The sequence below is a fragment of the Cetorhinus maximus genome, chromosome 4 (assembly GCF_964194155.1).
Source record: "Cetorhinus maximus chromosome 4, sCetMax3.hap1.1, whole genome shotgun sequence".
NCBI classification, from domain to species: Eukaryota; Metazoa; Chordata; class Chondrichthyes; order Lamniformes; family Cetorhinidae; genus Cetorhinus; species Cetorhinus maximus.
Window position 1 is genome coordinate 115,092,136 of NC_135882.1, and position 23,811 is coordinate 115,115,946.

At 40.9% G+C, this 23,811-nt stretch overlaps 1 protein-coding gene across 1 annotated transcript in view; it reads left to right on the forward strand.

Annotated features, from left to right (window-relative positions):
- Positions 1-23,811, forward strand: part of LOC144679831 (charged multivesicular body protein 4b-like) — a 43,146-nt gene that overhangs the window by 16,014 nt on the left and 3,321 nt on the right. Inside the window, exons 2-3 of the mRNA XM_078540659.1 lie at positions 20,052-20,229; positions 22,354-22,468. Coding sequence (XP_078396785.1) covers positions 20,052-20,229; positions 22,354-22,468 — 293 coding nt within the window. The remainder of the gene's footprint in view (positions 1-20,051; positions 20,230-22,353; positions 22,469-23,811) is intronic.

Below are 23,811 nucleotides of genomic sequence, written 5' to 3' on the forward strand. Positions count from 1 at the left end.
TTTTGTCTGTATAAAAATTACACTATTTATATTTTACAGCATTTTTGTTTCACTCAATATGTTGCTGTGCACATCGTAGTTATTGTTCATCCTGGCTTGGTACTTTGTTGTATTGATGTCAATGTTGAAAATTCAACCTTGCGTAAATAGATTGTACTAAATGGGACCAACACCTAGCACTGCTTCTGCAGCACTTGTATTCATTGTAGTGTTCACGCCTGGACCCTTGTTGTCTCCAATACCCCAGGACTTCACCGTCTCCAAGAATAGAACCATAGAATAGTACCACACAGAAGGCTGCCATTCGGCCCATTGAGTATGTTTTATTCATTCGTTGTTGCTGGCAAAGCCAGCATTTATTGTCCATCATTAATTGTCCTTGTGAAGCTGGGTGAGCCGCCACCTTGAACTGCTGCAGTTATGATGTAGGTACACCCACAGTGCTGTTAGGGAGGACATTCCAGGATTTTGACCTAGTGATAGTTCAAGCCAGGATGGTATTTGCTTTGGCAAGGAACTAGCAGGTGGTGGTGTTCCCATGCATTTCCTGTCCATGTTCTTTTAAGTGCTAGAGGTCACAGGTTAGGAAGATGCAATCAAAGGAGACTTAGTGAGTTGCTGTAGTGCATCTTGTAGATGGTATGCACTTGTGCCACTGTGCATTGATGGTGTGGAGAGAGTGAATGTTTATGATGGTGGATGGGGTGGTGATCAAGCAGGCTGCTTTGTCCTGGGTGGTGTCTGTTGCTGGGGCTGCATTCATCCAAGCAAGTGGAGAGTATTCCATCTTAGTCTTGACTTGTGTTTTGTAGATGGTGGACAGATTTTGGGGAGTCAAAAGGTGAGTTACTCACCATAGGTTTCCCAGCATCTGACCTCTTGTAGCCACAGTAGAATCAGTGGTAACTCCAGGATGTTGATGGGGATTTGACGATGGTAATACCATTGCATTGTCAAGTGGAGATGGTTAGATTCTCTCTTGTTGGGGATGGTCACTGCCTGGCACTTGTATGGTGTGAATATTGCTTGCCACCTTTCAGCCCAAGCCTGAATATTGTCTAGGTCTTGTTGCATTCGGTAGTGGGCTGCTTCAGTATTTGAGGGGTTGTGAATGTTAATGAACATTGTGCAGTCATCAACAGTAATTGATGAATGAGCGGAACATGATTGGGTCATAGAGCCATAGAGTTGTACAGCACAGAATGTAGGACACTAGCCTGAGGAGCTCCAACACCGTAACCGCCTTCCTTTGTGCTAGGTATGACTCCGGCAGCAGAGAGTTTTCCCCTGATTCCCATTGACTTCAATTTTAATAGGACTCCTTGATGCTGCACTTGGTCAAATGCTGCCTTGATGTTAAGGCAGTCAATTTCTCTTCACTTGAATTCAACACTTTTGTCCATATTTGGACCAAGGCTGTAATGAGCTCAGGAGCTGAGTGGTGTGGAGGAAGCCAATCTGAGCAGGTTATTGCTGAGCAAGTGCTTCTTGATAGCACTACTGACAACACCTTCCAACACTCACTAATGATCGAGAGTAGACTGATGGTTTAGTAATTGGCCAGATTGGATTTGTCCTGCTTTTAGAGGACAGGGAACATCTGGGAAATTGAACGCATTGTCAGGTAGATGCCAGTGTTGTAGCTGTAATAGAACAGCTTGGCTAGATTAGTTCTGGAGCACAAACCTTCAGTACTGCTGAACTTTAGTCCTGTCAAGGGCCCATATCTGGATCTCACATGGTGTAAATTGAATTGGCTAAAGACTGGCATCTGTGATGTTGGAGACCTCAGAAGGAGACCAAGATGGATCATCCACTTGCACTTCTGGCTGAAGATGAATGCAAATGCCTTGTCTTTTGCACTGATGCTGTGTTCTTCCATCATTGAGAATGGATATGTTTCTGATGCTACCTCCGCCGGTTAGTAGTTTATTTGGGATGGTCATGTAGTCCAAATGCCTGATACTTGCTTTTTAAAAATTCGTTCATGGGATTTGGGCATCGCTGGGTAGGCCAGCATTTATTGCCCTTGAGGTGGTGAGCAGCCTTCTTGAACCGCTGCAGTCCATGTGGTATTAGGGAGGGAGTTCCAGGATTTTGAACCAGCGACTTTGCTTACCAAAAGAGAAGAGTTTGAGTTTGGGGTGAGCTCTCATGCTGTTCAAAGGAAGCACTGCAAGGACACTCTGAAGGCTTTGCTTTGGAGTTTTGATATCGACCCTGAGTCCTGGGAGAAATTCACCTAGGATTGTTGCACCTGGTGCAAACAAACAAAAAAGGGTGTGGCTACCTTCGAAAGCAAGCACATATCAGAGACGGAAAGAAAATGCAAGGAGGGGAAATCCTAAGCCAGCAACTTATTCAAAACTCAATCGTCTGCAGCATCTTATCCTGCTCGCAACAGAACCTTTTGGGAACCGATCAGCCTTAACAGTCACTTACAAACCCACCCGAACCCTACCAAACACTCCAGATGATGAACATGATCATCTCCGCTTTGAAGGATGAACAACAGTCCACCACCATTCATGACTGGATGTAGCAAGACTGACCTATTGGTCGTGGAATTGCTTAGCTGTGTAGCATATTGCTTCTGTTGTCTAGCATGCATGTGTCCTATGTCGTAGCTTCAACAGGTTGGCATTTCACTTTAGGTATACTTGGTGTTGCTCCTTGCACTGGTCTCATGAAGAGAAATCTGCCTAGTCCCACTCTTTCCTTATATCCCTGCAAACGTTTTTCCTTCAAGTAATTATCTAGTTTCCTTTTGAACTATACTATTGAATCCATCATGTTATCAAGCATTATGAAGCTACCTGTCACCTATCACCAATTGGAATACCATAAGCTACAGATTCTTATACCTGTTGTTATGATCCCAGCTGAGATTACCCCTGGACAGGGCGGAACCAGGCTTGATAATCCTAATTTTTATTTGTTTGTTTAGATACGTGGAGAGGAGCTACTGAACAGAGTCGCTGGAGTCAGCTAATGAACTTTTAACAAAAACATAAAAATTTATTAAACAAGAAAAGGTGAACTGTATTACAATACTCCTTCATCCACAAGCATATCTTTACATATATATACAGATTTGTAAGGATAACACAAGTTACAGAGGCTACCTTATACCCTAAAGTTCACAGTAAGTACACAGTCCATGTAAATATATGGCATCCTCTGGTCAGAAGCACCGCACATTGAAACCAAGTGACAGATGCCGCCTCAACCAGATGCTATGGATCTGTTGTCAGCTTCCCCCCAGGCACTCATCACACCGTGAGCCAACTAGTCTCACTGAACTCCAATCTCTTCACTCGAAGAATTCGCTTTGGAATCTTCTCCCAAACCAACACCTTCTCACAGATGCATTCTGCAATGGTTCACCTCCAGGGTTTCGAACTCTCCTTCCGATGTTCCTATCCCCTGCATCACCACATGCATTCAAGCTGTCTTCCATGCACTCTCTCTCACCGACTCAGCTGTCAGCAGTACCACTGCTTCACATGCAAAGAGTTACAGACCTTCAATTGCCTTTTTGGACCTTCTTGCCTCTTGCAATCATTTCTCGCTTTCAATCTGCTTTCTGTAGCTTTTGTCTCTAAGTCTGAAGCTTGGAGCCTTTCTCTCTGCCCCCTTTAATAGGACCTTTTCAGGTTCCTGTCCTTCCTTTGACTAATAGGTAGAAGTAAAAAACACAAAATATGCTGTTGGGTGTGTACTATAGGCCCCCAAACAGTCAGGGAGAGATAAAAGATCAAACATGTAATCAAATTTCAGAGAAGTGTAAGAATAATAGGGCAGTAAAGGAGGGGAGTTTAACTACCCAAATATTAACTAGGATAGTTTTAGTGTGCAAAAGTAGGGAGGGAGCAAAATTCTTAAGTTGCATCCAGGAGAACTTTTTTAGCCAGTACATAACCCAACGAGGAAGGGGGCAGTTCTAGACCTAATGTTCGGAAATGAGCCTGAGCAGGTGGAAGGTGTATCATTAGGGTAGCGTTTTGGAGATAATAACCATAACTCAGTTAGATTTAGGATAGTTATGGAAAAGGATAAGGTTGGACTGAGAATAAAAGTTCTAAACTGGGGAAAAGCTAATTTTACTAAGATGAGATGCGATTTGGTCCAAGTGGACTGGGAGCAGCTACTTGCAGATAAAACTGTGTCAGAGCAGTGGCAGGCATTCAAGAAGGAAATAACGAGAGTACAGGGCAAATATGTTGCCATAAAGACAAAGGTGGGGACCAAGCCTGGAGAACCCGGGATGTCAAGGGACATAAAGGTTAGGATCAAGAGAAAAAGATCAGCTTATGGCAGATCCGAGGGCTCGATACGGCAGAATCCTTAGAGTAGTATAAAAAGTGCAGAAGGGAACTTTAAAATGGAAATTAGAAAAGCTAAGAGAGTGCATGAGAAAGCATTGGTGGGTAGAATAAAAGAAAAACCAGAGTGGTTTTTTAAAATCAATAAAGAGCAAGAGAATAACTAGAGAAAGAGTAGGGCCAATTAGGGGCCATAGAGTTATGTGTATGGGGACCCGGAAGACATGGGTACAGCCTTCAATGAATACTTTGCGTCGGTCTTCACAATGGAAAAGGACGATGCAGGTATAGACATCAGGGTGGAGGACGTGAAATATTAGAGGAAATTAACATAGAAAGAGAGGAGGTACTAGTGGGTTTAGTGGCCTTAAAAATGGATAAATCCACAGGTCTGGATGAGATATATCCCAGGCTGTTGAGGGAAGCAAGGGAAGAGATATCAGTGGCCCTGGCAGTAATTTTCAAATCCTTTCTGGCCACAGGTGCAGTGCCAGAGGACTGGAGGACTGCCAATGTCCCATTATTAAAAAAGGGAGGAAGGGATAGACCAGGAAATTACAGGCCAGTCAGCATAACCTCAGTGGTGGGGAAGTTACTAGAAAGAATTCTGAGGGAGAGAATATATCTGCACTTGGGGAGATACCGATTAATCAGGAATAGTCAGCATGGATTTGTTAAGAGGTCACGTTTGACAAATTTGATTACATTTTTTGAGGAGGTAACCAGGAGTGTTGATAAGGGCAATGCATTTTATGTGGTCTACACGGACTTTAGCAAGGCTTTTGATAAGGTCCCTCATGATAGACTGGTTAAGAAAGTAAGAGCCCATGGGATCCAAGACAAAGTGGCACGTTGGATCTAAAATTGGCTGAGAGGCAGGAAGCAGAGGGTGATGGTAGAGGGTTGTTTTTGTGACAAAGTCTGTTTCCAGTGGGTCTCCACAGGACTCAGTGCTGGGCCCTTGCTGTTTGTGGTGTACATTTGGACTTAAATGTAGGGGGTATGATTAAGAAGGTTGTGGATGACACGAAAATTGCTAGGGTGGTATTAGAAGAAGGGTGTGATTGCACTGGAGAGGGTGCAGAGGAGATTTACCAGGATGCTGCCTGGGCTAGAGCCAAGAGGAAAGATTGGATAGGCTGAGGTTGTTTTCCTTTCAGCAACGAAGGTTGAGAGGGGACCTGATAGAGGTGTATAACATTATGAGGGGCATAGATAGGGTGGATAGGAAGGCACTTTTTCCATTAGTAGAGGGGTCAATAACCAGGGGGCATAGATTTAAGGTGAGAGGTAGAAGACTAAGAGGAGAGTTCAGCAGAAATCTTTTTACCCAGACGGTGGTGGGAGTCAGGAACTCACTGTCTGAAAGGGTGGCTGAATCAGAAACTCTTGTAACATTTAAGAAGTATTTAGATATTCACTTGCATTGCCATTGACTCCAGGGCCATGGGCTAAGTGCTGGAAAATGGGATTAGTGTAGTCAGATCTTTGTTGACTGTTGCGGACACAATGGGCCGAATGGCCTCCTGTGCTGTAGATGTCTACGAGTATAAGGTCTGCTTGGGACTTTCCCCAGTTCCATTCCCCTGGATTTCGGGGTCTGCTCTTTAGCTTGGGACTGGCTATCTGTCCCCTTTGCTCCAGTCTCTCTCCCGGCAACTACTTTCAAAACCAACTGAACTCAAACAGCTTCCAAAACAAACTGCTGTTTTCCTTCTCCTGTGTGTGCCTGTGGGAGGGACCTGCCTCTCTGGACCACTGTTGCTAGGCAACAACCCAATTCTTCTACTCTTGTTTGTTTACCTCAATTGCAACAGTTGTAAAAACCTCATTAGAAGTGCAGGCACCTTTTTAAAGTGAAACTAAAACTCAGCTTGACCTCAACACAGGTACAGAAATACAAATCAAAACTTAAAGCTAAAATTCATTCCTAACACCCGCAAATACCAATATAACTTAAACTATCTGTATTTCCTAACACTGTGCTTAAGCACTATTCAAACAGTTTCACCGCTTCAGGACATCACCAACAATCTTAATCTTCATCCAGCACAATAGCAGATTTGGAAAAGCAACTCACTCTTTTTCCTCTTTTCAGTTTCCCTTGTTACTGTGATTAAGACTGTTTTTGGGTCCTGCTTTTGCCAAGTTTTTTCTTGAGAGGAATTGATTCTTTAGGCTTTTCCCATCACCTGCTGCACCCTGTCTGGGATTTTCAGCTGCCTCTTACTGGGTGCCTAAATAGTGAACGTTTCATTCAACAGCAATGTTTGGGTTTATTGCTTCAGGGTTCAATATCTGGAGATAACGCCCCCCCGCCCCCCCCCAATCATAACTTTGATCCATGTGTGTGCCCCAATAATTCAAAATGAATGGTCGGCTTACGACTTCTGTGCACATGGAAACTACAGGCCAATTAGCTTAACATTTGTCATAGGGAAGATGTTAGAAGCTATTATTAATAACGTTACAGTCGGGCATTTGGATAAATTCAATGTAATTGGGCAGAGTCAATGTGGTTTATAAGAGAGAAATCATGTTTAACCAATTTATTGGAGTTCTTTGAAGAAGTAATATACTATGGATAAAGGAACCGGTGGATATACTGTACTTAGATTTCCAGAAGGCATTTGATAAGGTGCCACATCAAAGATTATTGCGGAAAATAAAAGCTCATGGTGTAGGGGGTAACATATTGGCACGGATAGAAGATTGGCTAGCTAACAGGAAACCGAAAGTAGGCATAAGTGTGTCATTTTCTGGTTGGCAAGATGTGACGAGTGGTATGTCACAGGGATCAGTGCTGGGGTCTCAACTTTTTACAATTTATGTAAATTACTTGGATGAAGGGACCGAAGGTATGGTTGCTAAATTTGCTGATAGAAAGATAGGTAGGAAAGTACGTTGTGAAGCAGACATTAGGGGGCTATAAAGGGATATAGATAGGTTAAATGAGTGGGCAAAGATCTGGCAAATGGAATATATCATGGGAAATTGTGAAATTGCCCATTTTGGTTGGAAGAATAAAAATGAAGCATATTATCTAAATGCTGAGAGATTGCAGAGCCCTGAGATGCAGAGAGATCTGGGTGTCCCAGTGTGTGAATCAAAAAATGTTAGTATACAGGTGCAACAAATAATTAAGAAAGCTAATAGAATGTTATCATTTCATGCAAGGGGAATTGAATACAAAATTAGGGAGGTTATGCTTCAGTTATTCAGGGCATTGGAGTACTGTGTACAGAATTGTCTCCTTATCTAAGGAAAGATGTAAATGCATTGGAAGCAGATCAGAGGAGGTTTACTAAACTAATACCAGGAATGAGCAGGTTGTCTTATGAGGAAAGGTCGGACAGGTTAGGCTTGTATCCACTGGAGTTTAGAAGAGGAAGGGGTGACTTGATTGAAACATACATGATCTTGAGGGGTCTTGACAGGGTGGATGTTGAACGGGTGTTTCCTCTTGTGGGAGAATTTAAAAATGAGGGGTCATCCATTTAAGACAGATGAGAATTTTTTTCTCTTGAGGGCCGTGAGTCTTTGGAACTTTTCCTCAAAAGGTAGTAGAAGCAGAGTCTTTGACTATTTTTAAGGCAGAGGTAAATAGACTCTTGATAAAGAAGGGGGTGAAAGGTTATCGGTGATAGGCAGCAATGTGGAGTTGAAATTACTATCAGATCAGCCATGATCTTATTGAATGGCGGAGCAGACTCAAGGGGCCAAGTGGTCTACCCCTAATTTATACATTTGTACGGTCATATGGTGGTGGGTTTGTGTGGTATATGGGCAGGATGATGGAAAGAGGAGCATTGAGGCAGATTAATAAGAAAAAAAGAACAAAATCAAAGAAGAGCGATATGAAATAAACTATCAGCAGTTTAGTTTTAAGATAGAACATTGTAAATAAATGGCTGGTTTGAGATGTGGTGAGACATCAGGCAGATCTGATGAAAATAGCACTTGTATTTGAATACTGCCTTTAACATAAATCATTGCACAGCACTTCAGAGGAATGTTATAACGTAAAATTCGATACTGAGCCACATGACATGATATTAGGCAGATGACCAAAAGCTTGATCAAAGAGAGAGGTTTTATGGAGTGTCTCAACAACAATTTAAATTTATGTAGCACCTCTAGCATAATGAGCCATCCCAAGACACATCACAGGAGTATTACAAAGCAATGTATGACACTGAGCCACATGAGGAGATATTAGAGCAGATGACCAAAAGCTTGGTCAAAGAGAGAAGTATTAAGAAGCCTCTAGGAGGAGGAAAGCGAGGTAGATGTGGGGAGGGGATTCCAGGGAGGCTTTGGCAACTGAGGGCATGGCCATCAATGGTGGGACAGTTATGTTTGGGAATGCACAAGAAGCCAGATTTAAGGAGCGCAGATATGTCAGAGTTGTGGGATTGGAGGAGATTACAAAGTTAGAGAAGGGAAAGGCCTTGGAGGAATTTGAAAACAAGGATGAGAATTTTAAAATCAAGACTTTGCTTGACCAGGAGCTAATGAAGGTCATCAGGCACTGGGGGGAGGGGGGCTGCCAGGAGGGGACAGTATTTGCTCTGTATTAAGACATGGGCAGCAGAGTTTGGATGAATTCAAGATAACGGTGAATAGACTGAGAGAAACCAACCAGGAGTGCATTGAAATAGTTGAGTCTAGAGATAATGAAGGCATGAATGAGAGTTTTAGCAGCAGATGAGTGGAGATGAGGGTGAAGCCAAGCAATGTTATGGAAATGGAAAAGGCGGCTTTTGTGATGGCACACATACAAGGTTGGGAGATCATCTCAGGATCAAATGGGACACCAAGATTGTGAACAGACTGACTTAATCTCGGATTGTTGCCAGGGAGAGGATGGAGTCGCTGGTAGTAGGAATGGAATTTGGTCCGGACAGCAGAAATAATGGCTTCAGCCTTCCCAATATTTAATTGAAAGGAAATTTCTCATCTAGTGCTGGATGCCAGAGAAGTGGTCTGATAAATTAGCAATAGTGGAGCCATCGAGAAAGGTGGCAGTGAGGTAGAGTTGGGTGTTGTCAGTGTAAATGTGAAAACTAATGCCATGCTTTTGGATGATGTCGTCAAGGGGCAGCATTTAACTGAAAAATAAAGGAGGGAAGAGAGGTTGAGAAGTAGAGAAGTTCAGGGAGGGATTCCAACTGAAGCCATGGCCACCAATGGTTGAGCGATTAAAATCAGGAATATGTGAGACCGAATTTGCAGGAGTGCAGATTCTTTGGGGTTGGGAGGGTTTGTGTGGTTGGAGACTGCAGAGATAGGGAGGGGCAAGGCCGAGGAGAGATTTGAAAACAAGGGCTTAAACAAGATTTAAAATCGAGGTGCTGCATACCAGGAGGCAAGGGCGATATGTGAATGGGGCGTGGCATGAATTAGGACACAGGTAGCAGGGTTTCTCAAGTTTGAGGGTAGAATGAAAGAGGCTGGCCAGGAGTGCATTGGAATAGTCAAGTCTCGAAGTAACAAAGGCACGCTGAGGGTTCCAGCAGCAGATGAGCTGAAACGGGTGAAGTTGAGCATGGCAGTAGGTGATCTTGTGTTGGCACGAATATGTGGTCAGAAACTCATCTTGCAGACAAATATGACATGAAAGTTGCAGACAGGCTATATTAGCTGTGGACAATTGCCAGGGAGAGGATTGAGTCAGTGGCTAGGAAATGGAATTTGTAACAGTGGCTTCTCAATATGTAATAGGAGAAAATTTCTATTCATCCAATACTAGATGTCAGACAAGCGATAATGGACAGTCAAGAAAGGTGGTGCTGAGGTAAAGCTGGGCATACATCTGGAAACTAAGGTTGAGTTGTCAGATAATGTTGCCGAGCAGTATCATGTAGATAGCATAGTGAGAGAGAATGTAGTGGAGGGACTGACATCCTTGAATGTGGATAAATCACCAGGGTCAGATGGATTGTATCCCAGGCTGTTGAAGGAAGCCAAGGAGAAAATAGTGGATGCTCTGAGGATCATTTTCCAATCCTCATTAGATACAGGTGAGGTACCAGAGGATTGGAAGCCTGCGAACGTTATAACATTATTTAAAAAGGGTGCGAGGGATAGGCCAAATAATTATAGGCCAGTCAGTCTGATTTCGGTAGTGGACAAACTATTAGGATAAATTCTGAGTGACCAGGATAAACTGTCACCTAGAAAGGAATGGTTTAATCAGGGATATTCAGAATGGTTTTGTTAGGGAAGGTCAAGTCTTGAATTTTTTGAGGAAGTAATGAGGATTGATGAGGGTACTGCAGTCGATGTTGTCTCCACCAATTGTAGTAAGGCATTTGACAAGGTCCCACATGGCAGACTGGTCAGAAAAGTAAAAGTCCATGGATACAGGGGAATGTGGTGAATTGGATCCAAAATAGGCTTAGTGACAGGAAACAAAGGGTAATGGTTGAAGGATGTTTTTGTGAATGGAAAACAGTTTCCAGTGGTGTTCCTTAGGGCTCAGTGTTGGGTCCCTTGCTGTTTGTTTTATATGTTAATGATTTGGACTTAATTGTGGGAGGCATGATTGGGAAATTTGCAGATGACACAAAAATTGGCCATGTAGTTGATAGTGAAAAGGATAGCTGTTGTCTCCAGAATTATATCAATGGTTTGGTTGAATGGGTGGAAAAGTGGCATAATGAATTCAATCCAGAGAAGTGCAAGGTAATGCACTTGGGAAGAGCAAACAAAGTGGGAATACACAATAAATAGGAGGATATTGGGAGAGGTTGAGGATATGAGACACCCTGGAGTGCATGTCCACAGGTGCCTGAAGGTGGCAGGACAGGTGGATGAGATGGTAAAGAAAGCATATGGAATGCTTTCCTTTATTGAACGAGGTATGGAATGCAAAAGCAGGGATATATTGATGGAACTGTATAAAATATTGGTTAAGTCACAGCTAGAATTTTGTGTACAGTTCTGGTCTCCACATTACAGGAAGGGCATAATTGCTCTATAGAGAGTACAGAGGAGATTTACAACAAGGTTGCCAGGGCTTGAAAAATTGCACCTTTGAGGAAAGGTTGGATAGGTGGGGTGGTTTTCCTTGGAATTTAGGAGGCTGAGGGGTGACCTGATTGAGGTGTATGAGATTGAGGGGCCTAGTTATGGTAGACAGGGATGCCCTGTTTCCATTTAGCTGAGAGGTCAATTAGCTGGGGGCACAGATTTAAGGTGATTGGTTGAAGAATTAGAGGGGACATGAAGTAAAATGTCTTAACCCAGAGGATGGTGGGTGTTTAGAATTTGCTGCCTGGTTTGGTGGTGGAGGCAGAAACCCCCAACTCATATAGAAGGAATATGGATCTGCATACAAAGAGCAGTAACCTGGAAGGCTATAGACTGGGTGCTGAAAGGTGGAATTAGAATGGACAGCTGGATTTTTTTTATCTTTTGTTCACGATGGGCTGAATGGCCTCTCACTGTGCAGTAACTTTTCTATGGTTCTATAAGAAATAAGGGGCCAAGGATGGACTTGTGTGGCACTGACTCCGAAAGCTGCTTGTCAATTGGTAAGAACTGAGCCAATCAATCCAGAGGCTAAATTGATGATGTCAGTAGAACCTGCAGATGGCAACGGACCCATTGAAACTTTATTGTGGACCCTTGAATGTCACAGCCTCCAGTTAAGAACCCCTGTTGTAGAACACCTGCAGCATTTAGTATTATACAGGCAAACTGACATAATTGTACTAAGAGAATGTAACAATTGTGATAGAGCATATGCTAACTAATCTTTTTTAAAGAGATGAAAATGCTCTCTTCAGTTGTCTGATGCATATTGAAACATACGATGTTACATAGCAACATTTCAGAGTAGACCTCCGGATCAACAGCATTTGGAATTGTATTAGAGTCTTAGCACTTGTAATGATTCCTATTAAAATGAATAGTTGGTTGTTTTTTTTTAAAAAGCTACATGTTCGAGGAAACAATGCAACATTTCACTCATGAAAACAAAAATGTGAGACGAATTGTCATATTCTAAGTTTGGCTGTTGGAGTAGGAATTTGAACATTCCTAATATGTTTGAATGTGTTGTATGTTTTATTACTAGGGTATTTTAAGAGCTGTTGTACAGGCTCTTAAAGGCACTACTTGATTTCTCTGTCATTAAAAATTACAATATGTCATAGTTGTGCTTGGTCTAAAGCTAAGTAATTTTCTATCACTAAAATCCACTCAAAAACTAATAGAGATAGACTTAAATGAAATGGAACAAAATTATTAAATCAACTAAGTTGTTTAAATTGTTGTTTGAATTTTTTTTTTGTTTAGGCTTTACTTAGTTCCTTTTTTACCATACTATGCAAGATATATAGCTTGCACAAATGACATTCCGGTAAGCAAATTTGTTGTGTGATGCTGAACATTTGAAGGGAATTAACATAACGTGTTTTCAGGAATATTCTAATTTTAAACGTGTATTGAGTTGCTAGTCCAGGGTTAATAGTTATTCATTTCATAAACTTGATTTTATAAATGTATTTGTTAATTGCTAAATGTGAAAAAGGAAGGAGAGAGTGCACTTGGTAATTTTTATTTTAATGCATGGTTTCCCTCTGATTTTATTTTGCATGTTTTAATTGAGTACATGTGTTTCTCTTGACAGATCACTTCGAGTTTATTCACTTTCTTCATACTTGCAGAAGGAGCACCTCCAATTCTTTCAATCTTCTCTGGCCTGATCTGTGATAAATGCTACGTAAACCTGTAATTCTTCTTTCTGTTAGATCATCTTGGCACCTGTAAGTCTCATTTGGTGAATGGTTTAAACTCTGGGGCTGTTCTTTTCCCTTTCCCAGAACCTTCCTTTCTGTCTCTAGATATGAATGTATCATAGAGTAATAAGTCAACATTTTGCTGAGACTGAATTTAGTTCCCCAATCTTTAAGGATTTTTTGGAAATGGTGGATGACGTTTGAATATGAGATCAGATGTAAACAAAAGCTCTTGTAGTTTAATGAATTACTGTAAGGTCATTTATGATTTTGGCTGCATTTCAAAAGATTTTCTCTCCTTTCAGTCTCCCTGAATTTTGCAACAACTGTAGGCCAAATGTTTTGAGAGGCATTGTTTTCGCAGACATATATAATGTTACTGTGCAGCTGGTTTAGAACAGCATTTTTCTTGTGGGAAGACTATTTTCTGCTTAGTATCTCCACAATGGCAGAGAGACTGCTTAGGGCACATCTTAAGAGGAAATGGACTTGTAAGAGACATTATGGAGGGGAGATTTCAAGGAAAAAGAGGAAGGAAGAGAATATCAATGTTGGATGCATGAAAATTGAAGGAGGTTATTGGCAAATGAAAAGAAAAGCACCAGATAGAAAGATATGGAAAGACTACTATGAGCCAAGGAACTGCCTTCGGGCAGAACACACATGGTGATATGGCCTCCCAAAAGGTTAGGAAGTTTTGGATGTAAACTTGCAATTTACAAACTACCATCTTTCTGAATTGATGGATAATAATTCACAATGTTGCAAAGAGAAAAGGCCTTTTTTTTGGATTATCAGAATATTCAATTTTGTTTCCTAATGTTCTTCATATTGTTTTAATAAAACCACACTGTACCTAAGTTTTTGAGGTGCACACAAAACACTCAGACACCTTGCAGTTTTGCAAGCATTGTAATGTGCTACCAAGAATCTAAGCTAAATGCATCACTAGGTTGGATTTTGCTGAATTAGTATAATTTGTTGCTATTCATTCATTCCAAACATAGATTTTGGCAACATTTATCTTCCATATTTGACAATCACATTTTAGGGACAAAGCCTACATTAAAAACTGTATTGACAATTTTAGTTGCCCCGTGAAGAAATGTTTACCTTTTAAGCTGCTTTAGTGAATTTTTTAGGGTGACAGTTTTGAATCAACTTCCTTCCCCTGGGAGGAGAGCAGCGACTAATTCTGCCTCCAGATATGGCCCTAAGTGCTGTGGACCCAACTTCTATCGGATACTTTGCATCAGGAGTTGATGTTTTTTTTTCTGCGTGCTACAAGGCCAGCATTTTGTTACCCATCCCAAATTGCCCTTGAGAAGGTGGTGGCGACCTGCCTCCTTGGACCCATGCAGTCTATTTGGTGTAGGTTCACCCATAGTGCTGTTAGGGAGAGAGTTCTAGGATTATGATCCAGTGACAGTGAAGGAACGGCAATATATTTCCAAGTCAGGATGGTGAGTGGCTTGGAGGGGAACTTCCAGGTGGTGGTGTTCCCATGTGCCTGTTGCCCTTATCCTTCTAGGTGGTAGCAGTTGTGGGTTTGGAAAGTGCTGCCTAAGGAGCCTTTTTGAGTTCCTGAAATGCATTTTGTAGATGGTACTCACTGCTACCACTGTGTCAGTGGTGGAGGGAGTGAATGTTTGTGGATGGGGTGCCTATCAAGTGGACTGCTTTGTCCTGGATGGTGTCAAGCTTCTTGAGTGTTGTGGGAGCTGCAGTCATCCAAGCAAGTGGAGAGTATTCCATCACACTCCTGCCTTGTAGATGGTGGATAGGCTTTGGGGAGTCAGGAGGTGAGTTACTCATCACAGAATTCCTAGCCTCTGACCTCTTGTAGCCACAGTATGTATATGGCTAGTTCAGTTTCTGGTCAGTGGTAACCCCCAGAATGTTGATTCTGGGGGATTCAGTGATGGTAATGCCACTGAATTTCAAGGGGCACTGGTTAGATTCTCTCTTGTTGGAGATGGTCATTTTCTGGTACTTGTGTGGCACAGATGTTACTTGCCAATTGTCACCCCAAGCCTGATATTGTCAAGTTGTTGCTGCATTTGGACATGCACTGCTTCAAGGTCATGAATGGTACTGAACATTATGCAATCATCAGGAAACATCCCCACTTCTGACCTTGTGATTGAAAGAAGGTCATTGATGAAGCAGCTGAAGATGGTTGGGCCTAGGGCTCCATGCTGTGTGGCGCTAATGTTACTTGCCACTTGTCAGCCCAAACCTGGATATTGTCCAGATGGTGCCACATTTGGACATAGACTGGGGTAAGCAAAAATGTAAGGAAAGAACCAAAATCCACATCCATGTGCATAGAAGGGAGGAACACTTGAGTGGTGCAGAATGGCAAAGAAGAGTGGTCTAGAAAGTGGAGTAACTTTTTAGTATTTAGTTAGTTATGAGTACAGTGGGTGGTGGGTGATTTCACCCTTGAAAGCCCTCAAAAAGCCTGGAAAAATTCAATCACAGGAGCAACCAATGAGAGGACATTCACTGGAGCAGAGGAGGTGTCCTGACCCCTTTGCCCTGCCCATTGAGGAGCACCAAGTTCCACCTGCAGTGCAAAGTCGGGGTAAAGCACAACATCAGCATCAAAAATAAAGTCACTAAAGCCCTACTGAAACACTGGCAGTAACCGGATAGATCAAAATTATCCAATTGGGGTGGTTAGAGTTAGAGGATGTGAGTTAGGTTGCGTTTTTGTATTCTCATTAGCAGTCAGGCCACCCTTCCCGCCTGCGGATTGGTGTGGTTTGCCAAACTGTTGATCACTCTGAGGGTGAGAGCAGCTTTGTTACAGTCGCGTGCCTGATGGTGGTGCCTCCATATCTCTCCCAGGCTGCTGCCACCGCTATAATGTTTACATTTAAACATTGTCAATCCTTTTCTTGCCCTTCTCCCTGCCCACTTCCATTTTTTATACATATTTTAAAGAATATTGGCAACTTTATCTTCACCTCAGCTTAAAGTTCATCTTATTTTTTTCCCCCTTGAGTTTCCAGAACATGAAGTTATTTTTTTGTGCAAAAAATTAATGAATATCCATAATCAACTGGAGAATTTATCTGTGAGAGTGACGTCACGTTAAGTTGAGCTTCTTTTGATTTTGCTCCCCACTTCCACCCGTTGATTGACTGAAACTTGCTTAGTATTTCTTCACTGAGAACCATAGAAAAGTTACAGCACAGAAGGAGACCATTCGGCCCATCTTGTCCATGCCAGCCCGAGGACACCCAGGTGCCCTTTCTAATCCCACCTTCCTGCACCCGGCCCATAGCCCTGCAGCTTACAGCACTTAAGGTGCAGATCCAGGTACTTTTTTAAAAGAGTAGAGTTTCTGCCTCTACCACCAACTTGGGCAGTTAATTCCAGAAACCCACTACCCTCTACGTAAAAAAGTTCTTCCTCATGTCCCCCCTACACCTTCTGCCACTTAGCTTGAATCTATGTCCCCTGGTTCTAGAACTCTCCACCAAGGGAAACAATTTTATCCTGTCCACTCTATCTATTCCCCTCATAATTTTGTACACCTCAATCAAGTCACCTCTCAGCCTTCTTTGTTCTAAGGAAAATAACCCCAACCTATCCAATCTCTCCTCGTAGCTACACTTTTCTAACGCTGGCAACATTCTTGTAAATCTCCTCTGCACTCTCTCCAGAGCTATTACGTCCTTCCTGTAACGTGGTGACCAGAACTGCACACAATACTCCAGTTGTGGCCTCACCAGTGTTTTATACAATTCCAACATTATATCCTTACTTTTATATTCTATACCTCTGCCAATGAAGGAAAACATTCCATATGCCTTCTTTACAACCTTGTCTACTTGAACTGCTGCCTTCAGGGACCTGTGTACTTGTACGCCAAGATCTCTCACTTCATCTACCCCTCTTAGTATATTCCCATTTATTGTGTAATCCCTGTAACTGTTTGACCTCTCTAAGTGTATGACCTCACATTTCTTTATGTTAAAATCCACCTGCCACTTTACAATCATGCCCCCCATGTTCATGTCCAAATCGTTAATATATAAAACACACAGCAAGGGTCCCGACAGCGAGCCCTGTGGAACACCACTTGAGACAACTTTCCATTCGCAAGGGCATCCATCGACCATTACCCTTTGTTTCCTGTTACAAAGCCAACCTTTTATCCAGTTTGCCACATTACTCTGAATCCCATGGGCTTTTACTTTCCTGACCAATCTGCCGTGTGGGACCTTGTCAAATTGCTTACTAAAATCCATGTACACAACATCCGCTGCACCACCTTCATCAACCCTTTTTGACACTTCCTCAAAGAATTCAATCAAATTTGTGAGGCAAGACCTTCCTTTAACAAATCTATGGTGACCATCCCTGACTAGTTCATGCTTTTCCACATGACAGTTAATCCTATCTCTCAGGATTGATTCTACTAATTTGCTCACCACTGATGTAAGACTAACTGACCTATAATTGTTTGGCATTTCCTTTGATCACTTTTTAAACAGTGGAACTACGTTTGCATTTCTCCAGTCCTCTGGTACCTCCCCTGTATCTAGTGAAGATTGGAAAATCATCCTCAGAGCATCTGTATCTCCTCCCTGACTTCCTTCAGCAGCCTCAGAAACAATCCATCTGGCCCTGGTGACTTATCAACTTTCAAGGATTTCAACCCTTCGAGTACTTCCTCTCTCTATGACTATCCCGTCCAATATCTATGTTCCTCCTGGACTACTATATCTACATCCTCCCTTTCCTTTGTAAACACGGGGACAAAATATTCATTCAAAACCCTTCCCACAACCTCTGCATCTACACACAAGTTTCCATCTTCATCTCTGATAGGTCCCACTTTTTCCTTAATTAACCTTTTAGCATTAATGTATTGGTAAAACATATTTGGGTTATCTTTAACTTTACTTGCTAATCTTTTTTCATGCCCTCTCTTTGATTTCGTTATTCCCTTTTTTACTTCGTCCCTGTACTCCCTATATTCGTCTAGGCTATCTGCAGTGCTTAGTTCTTTGTGCCTATCGTATGCTTTCTTTTTCTGTTTGATCTTCCCCTGTATTACTCTAGACAACCAGGGGGGTCTAGATTTGGCAGTACCACTCTTATTTTTGTAGGGGACATGTCTACTTTGTACAATTAGGATCTTGCAACCTTCTCCCAACCTAATTTAAGGCTCACATTTTATAAACAAAAATTTATATTATAAGGTCTCATTTATCGCTTCTTGGTTTTCTTATAACAATTGTGGGTTGACTCCCTTCAGGTCAATGCCAAAACAGAGCAAAGACAAAACTGGACTCTGTCCTAGTTTTTTTAGGCATTGACAAGTTCGTGCAATTGCAAATGGGTAAAAATTTTCGTTTTGGAAATGGTAAACGGTAGATTTATTTGTAATAAATTAACAAAAACATCTTAATTATAGAATCCAAGTTAAAAGATTTAATATAATATCGTTTTTGGTATTTATCTTTATACCTAAAGATACCTTGATGTATTTGTGTTAATTTTTTTAAAGTTACTAGGTGACTAGATCACCTAATATAGGAGTTAGTGAGAATGTTAAAGGAAACTAAAAAGTTGCTCCTGAAAATCAAAAAGTTGCCCTCGATAAAACCTCAAGAAGATCCTTCAAAAAAATATTTTGACCCCTGCATGGATAAATTATGATCACAGGAAAAGAAAGGAATTGTAAAAATTTCAGATTTTTACAATGGGCTTCTGAAATTTAAAAAAATGATTGAGAACTGTTGCTCTGATTTTTTTTTTTTTCAACTGATAATTGAAATGTTTTATCCAGACCAGAAAAGTTTAACAATATGTTTGAATTTTTAAAAAAGTTTTTTTCCATCTAAATTTACTGGTTTATGAACTTGGGTTTTAAAGTTATTATAAGCATGTATGTATTCCTGTATACAATATACCCTCTTATAAAGACATAATAAAACAATGCTATAGAGGTTTCTTTAAAAAAAAATGATTGTGACATTGCCCATGTTTGGGGTGGGTACGAATCTCTTATCCCTGTCTTCTCTCCCTCCCTCCCTATAACTGTGTCACTGCTTGTGTCTCACACTCATTCTTTTTGACTACTTTGTTTATGCTGCATGATTGTGAAGTGGAAAACTTAATTCAAAAAGCATTCTATTGTTATTCTTAATGATATGGCTCTTTGAGACCTACTGTGCAATGCAGAACTTGCCAGTAAGCACTCAAGTCATGTAAACCACAATCTTTAACTGTAAATCAGGTTTATTAATTGCTTCTAATAGAATTGACAGCTATTTTATATTTGGATTGCCGGATCAGGGTGCAAATGCTTCTATAAATTGTGACACCCAACATTTATGTGCCACTTGCAAAAGGATGGATACGGATGAAGATTGATGTGCTAACAATTCATCCTCATCTTCAGCTTACCCTTTGTTGAATGGCTTAGCAAGGACTCTGACCTCAGGCTTCTCTGTTTTGCACTGCCAGTGTAGTGTTCCAATGGCGAGTTCCCCACCAAGTGCTAACCTGTGTCCCTTCCTCGTAAAATGCCGAGACACTTGTCCCTCATTGCTGGTATCTCCTATTATAGAGAAAGTGGGAGCTAAAGTTAAGGTTGGAGTTATTAAAATTAACATTAAAGCCAGTGGTTGCAGACTGCCAAATAAAAAGATAAAGAGCTATTCCTCAATCTTGTTTCAGATTTCTAGTATTTGCAGCTGTTTACCATCTAAGTAGACATGGCTCAATGGGCATATACCTCATCCATCTGAGACAATGCTTCCTACTCGTAAATATTGTCCTTAATCCGCAGTTGTGCCTTGTTCTGTACTTGTATATTACATTGGGTATTCTTATTTTGGTAGATTTCCCTTGATCATTATGTGATAGATATTATGAAAATCCTTTCTGAAAGTTCTATAAAAGTTATACCCAGTTGAATTGACTGTATTCATAGTTACGTGCTTTCTATTCCCAGTTGCCCTTCAAGCACTCAAACGAAAGAAGAGACTTGAAAAGCAGTTAGCACAGATTGATGGTACACTCTCTACAATTGAATTCCAGCGTGAAGCATTAGAAAATGCAAACACAAATACGGAAGTGTTGAAATCCATGGGCTATGCTGCAAAGGCTATAAAAGCTGTTCATGAGCACATGTAAGTGATTCATTTTTACCAAGCACTAGTTTGGTTATTTCCAAATCAGTGATCATTGATTTTTCTGAAACACGCAAGTGTCTGCAGGACGCATACCATTTTTAATGTGCAAATAGACTTGCAGCAAGGAAGAAATAACCCATGAATTGCGATTTGTTACAAGTTGCTGGCCGATTTGCAGATTAATTTCTGTCTTAGTTTTAATTTTTTCTTTTTCATTTTTGTCTCTTCTGCTCTGCCTCTTAATCCAGTTTTTCTGGCTTTTATTTCACTCTATGTAACTGATTTGACATTGAATGCGCTCACTCTAATTTACCCTCCTCAGTCCTTTCTCTGTTTATTTCTCCATTCTTTAATCTTATTAAGGAGATAAATTGTTTATCCCATATTCCCCAAGATTCCAGGTTCTTTATTTCCTTTGCTATGGTGTTATCAGCTTGCAGATCCGGCAGCCACGTGGCCAAAAGATTTTAAGACCTAAAAATGCCAAGTCTCACTTACAGGGTACACTGCGAGATGCACCGTCCCAGCAAAGCCTGGCCCATTTTTTTGATGTTACTTTGGATCCATATTGTGTTCAACTTATTATTATGCCAGTTGTGAATTGGTTTTGTGGATGTATCTGAATCCTGAAATTATAATATAGTTATGTAACACATGTAGAAGACAGATGTTACTGTAGCCACCTTGAAGATGACAACCCTGAAACATAATCCTGTTGTAACACCTCAGTGATAACATAGCATCCACAGTACTTGGGATAATGTAATTGATGAGAGTGCCATGGTGCAGAAGTTCATTGCCACCAGTCTGTAAGCCTGAATGTTGAAGGCCTAAGATGTACCCAAATTGGAGATTAGGCCTCATTTAAATAAGACTGGCGAGATTGCCAGGAGTGTGAATGAACTGAGGCTGGGTTGGCAGTCAGGAGTTTGTGCGAGTGATGGCTAGGGATGGTCCACAGTTTTAATGTAGGGTGTGTTTCTCGCTGCTCTGCATTCAGGGTATTTATTACAAACAGATTTTAGAAGCTAACCTTATTTTAAGGGCCACCTGTTTGGTTGCATGTAGACTTGGTTTTTCTGGTGCTGAATATGTTCAAGGCAACCAGTTTTGCACAGGGGTCTTTATTTGCATATGCAAAGGACCTAAAACCTTTTAGACATGGGGCCTGGACACCTTTTCTTTTGCTTATACCAATTTGGTGAGGGGTCCTTTTCCAGCATGTAATGAGTGAGTGCTTCTTGCCCAATATGTTGTAGCCTTAGGCACCCTTTAGTGCCTGGAAAATGGGTGTAGTGCATGGCTTTTGTATGAGTTTGTATAATGCTTCTTGGTGAGCTATTCAACCTGGGGGGGCCTAATTAACTAAATTAGATTCCATCCTCACTCAAGTATTATACATGCACTTCTTTAACACATCACTAGTTATTGACTAGGAGCAATGACCCCTCTAAGCTGCGTGACTGTGCAGCAACTGAGGAATCCCGCACAAGCCAAGCAGAAGACGGCTCCTTTAATTTTTCACCCCTGTGCAGATGTAAAAAAAAACATTTAAAGGGTCTGTGCACTTGGATGAATAGGAAGTGCATAACAAAAAAGAAAATAGAGGGAACGTTAGTTAAGCGTAAATATCTGGCTTCTTTTCTCTTATCCTTCCCCCAAACCATAAGGGTACAATCAATTTTACCTTGATTGTCACACCAGCCAATATTGGTTTAATCGGTACAAAATAGGCTTGAAACTTGGAGCATTTTTGTATTCCAGGCAATTGGGCTATTTCCGTCTTTGATCTGTTTGGTTTATATTTATTTATTATACACAAAACTTTAATATAATTACGATTCATTATAGTCAACCTTGAAATGTTTAAAATGGGCAGAGCCTGAAATTAAGTCAGAATGATCCTGATTTTTCTCGACTTCAAAACAGCCATGTATTAGGTTAGTTTATTAAAGATCAAAATTACATTACAAAATTACAGTTTCTTTATTAAATCCTTGTGAATAAAATGAAACCCCACAAAAGCCTGTTATTGTGGCAGTCAGTGTCTGAAATGGTTTGAAAGAAGCTGAGTTGGTAAAACTAAATTGAAAGTTTGGAGGTATTATGTTTTCTTTTCAGAGATTTGGATAAAATTGATGAGATGATGCAAGATATCAAAGAACAGCAGGAAATAGCACAAGAAATCTCTGATGCAATTTCCCATCCAGCCGCATTTGGATCAGAATTTGATGAGGTACATAAAATATTTAATCAAATATAGATGACAAACCTGGAGTTGATTTGCAAAAGGGAGGAAATGTATGAAGTTATTAGTCTGTGCATTTTGTTATTAAGCATTTAATCAGAAGCAGTAAAGATAAAATTGTCTTAAGCCTTTTGACTCCTGCACCAGAAGTTTTGTTGATTTGTTGGATGAGGTGGGCTGTAATAAACAAATTTGAGCTCTTCCTGTTTGCTGCTATTTATTTCTAGACATCAGCTATTTATCCCACTGATGAAATTCAAACTTTTTCTATTCTTAAGCTACGCAGTTGTTCAATATTCAACCTGTGGACTGCATGTCAAAAGCTATGTACTGCTACTAACAAAGGACCTACTTAGCCCAGGATTCATTTCCCATTTTTCATCCTTTTGGTACTTTGGATCTTGTTTCTTTTCCCCTCAGGCAAAAGCTATAGATTTGCTACGTATAAGCTCATTTTGGACTTATGTTTCTGCCTCGCTGCCCATGACATTTTAATGGACTAAATTTTTGAATTTGGGGATTAAAAAATATACTTCCAGCAGAATCTTTCCACTGTCCTTTTCTCACCATTCAGAAAATGTCATTTTTCAATCCACCAGTCCTTTGCTGGTCACACCGGGAATTTGCCGAGGATGACCCAGGTGATATTTTCACATTTTTAATGTTGAGCATTCTGAAATTTACAAGTCAGTTCTCTACTATAGAGAACTCTTTAGTCGCTAAGTATGTTCAAGACTTGAGATTGATAAGTAAAGTTGAGGTAGAAGATCAGCCGTGATCTTATTATTGAATGGCGGGGCAGGCTCAAGTGACTGTATGGCCTACTTTCATTCCTATTTCTTCTGTGGATTTCAGTGAAACTTAATTGACTCCTGCACCAAAAGTTTTGTTGTGATTGAATGTTGCTGAAGCATGAATGCTGTTAAGGCCTGCCACCGCCTGGGGTGGACTCTGTCCTTTCCCTATCTCAGCAGCAACAGTGATAGGTTAATTCTTGTAAAGATACGTCTGCTATATGTCAAAACCCTTTCTTCCATTGTTTGGAGCCCACGGTGCTGAACAAATAGAGAAGCTTTAATTTTTCACCTTAAGGATGCCTCGAAGTGCTTTACAGCCAATTAAGTACTTTTGAAGTTTAGTCGCTGTTTTAATTAATAATGGTGAACATATCAAACACAGGTAATATTATGCCACCTTCATTTCTCAGTTCTGGATTGCTTTTAGACCCTTAACCTACCCTTTTCCCTATACCCCTAAAACTGATTATTACAAACATACTGACAGACAGTAAATTGGCTTTGAAGCATGACTGGAACTCTGCTACCTTGCTA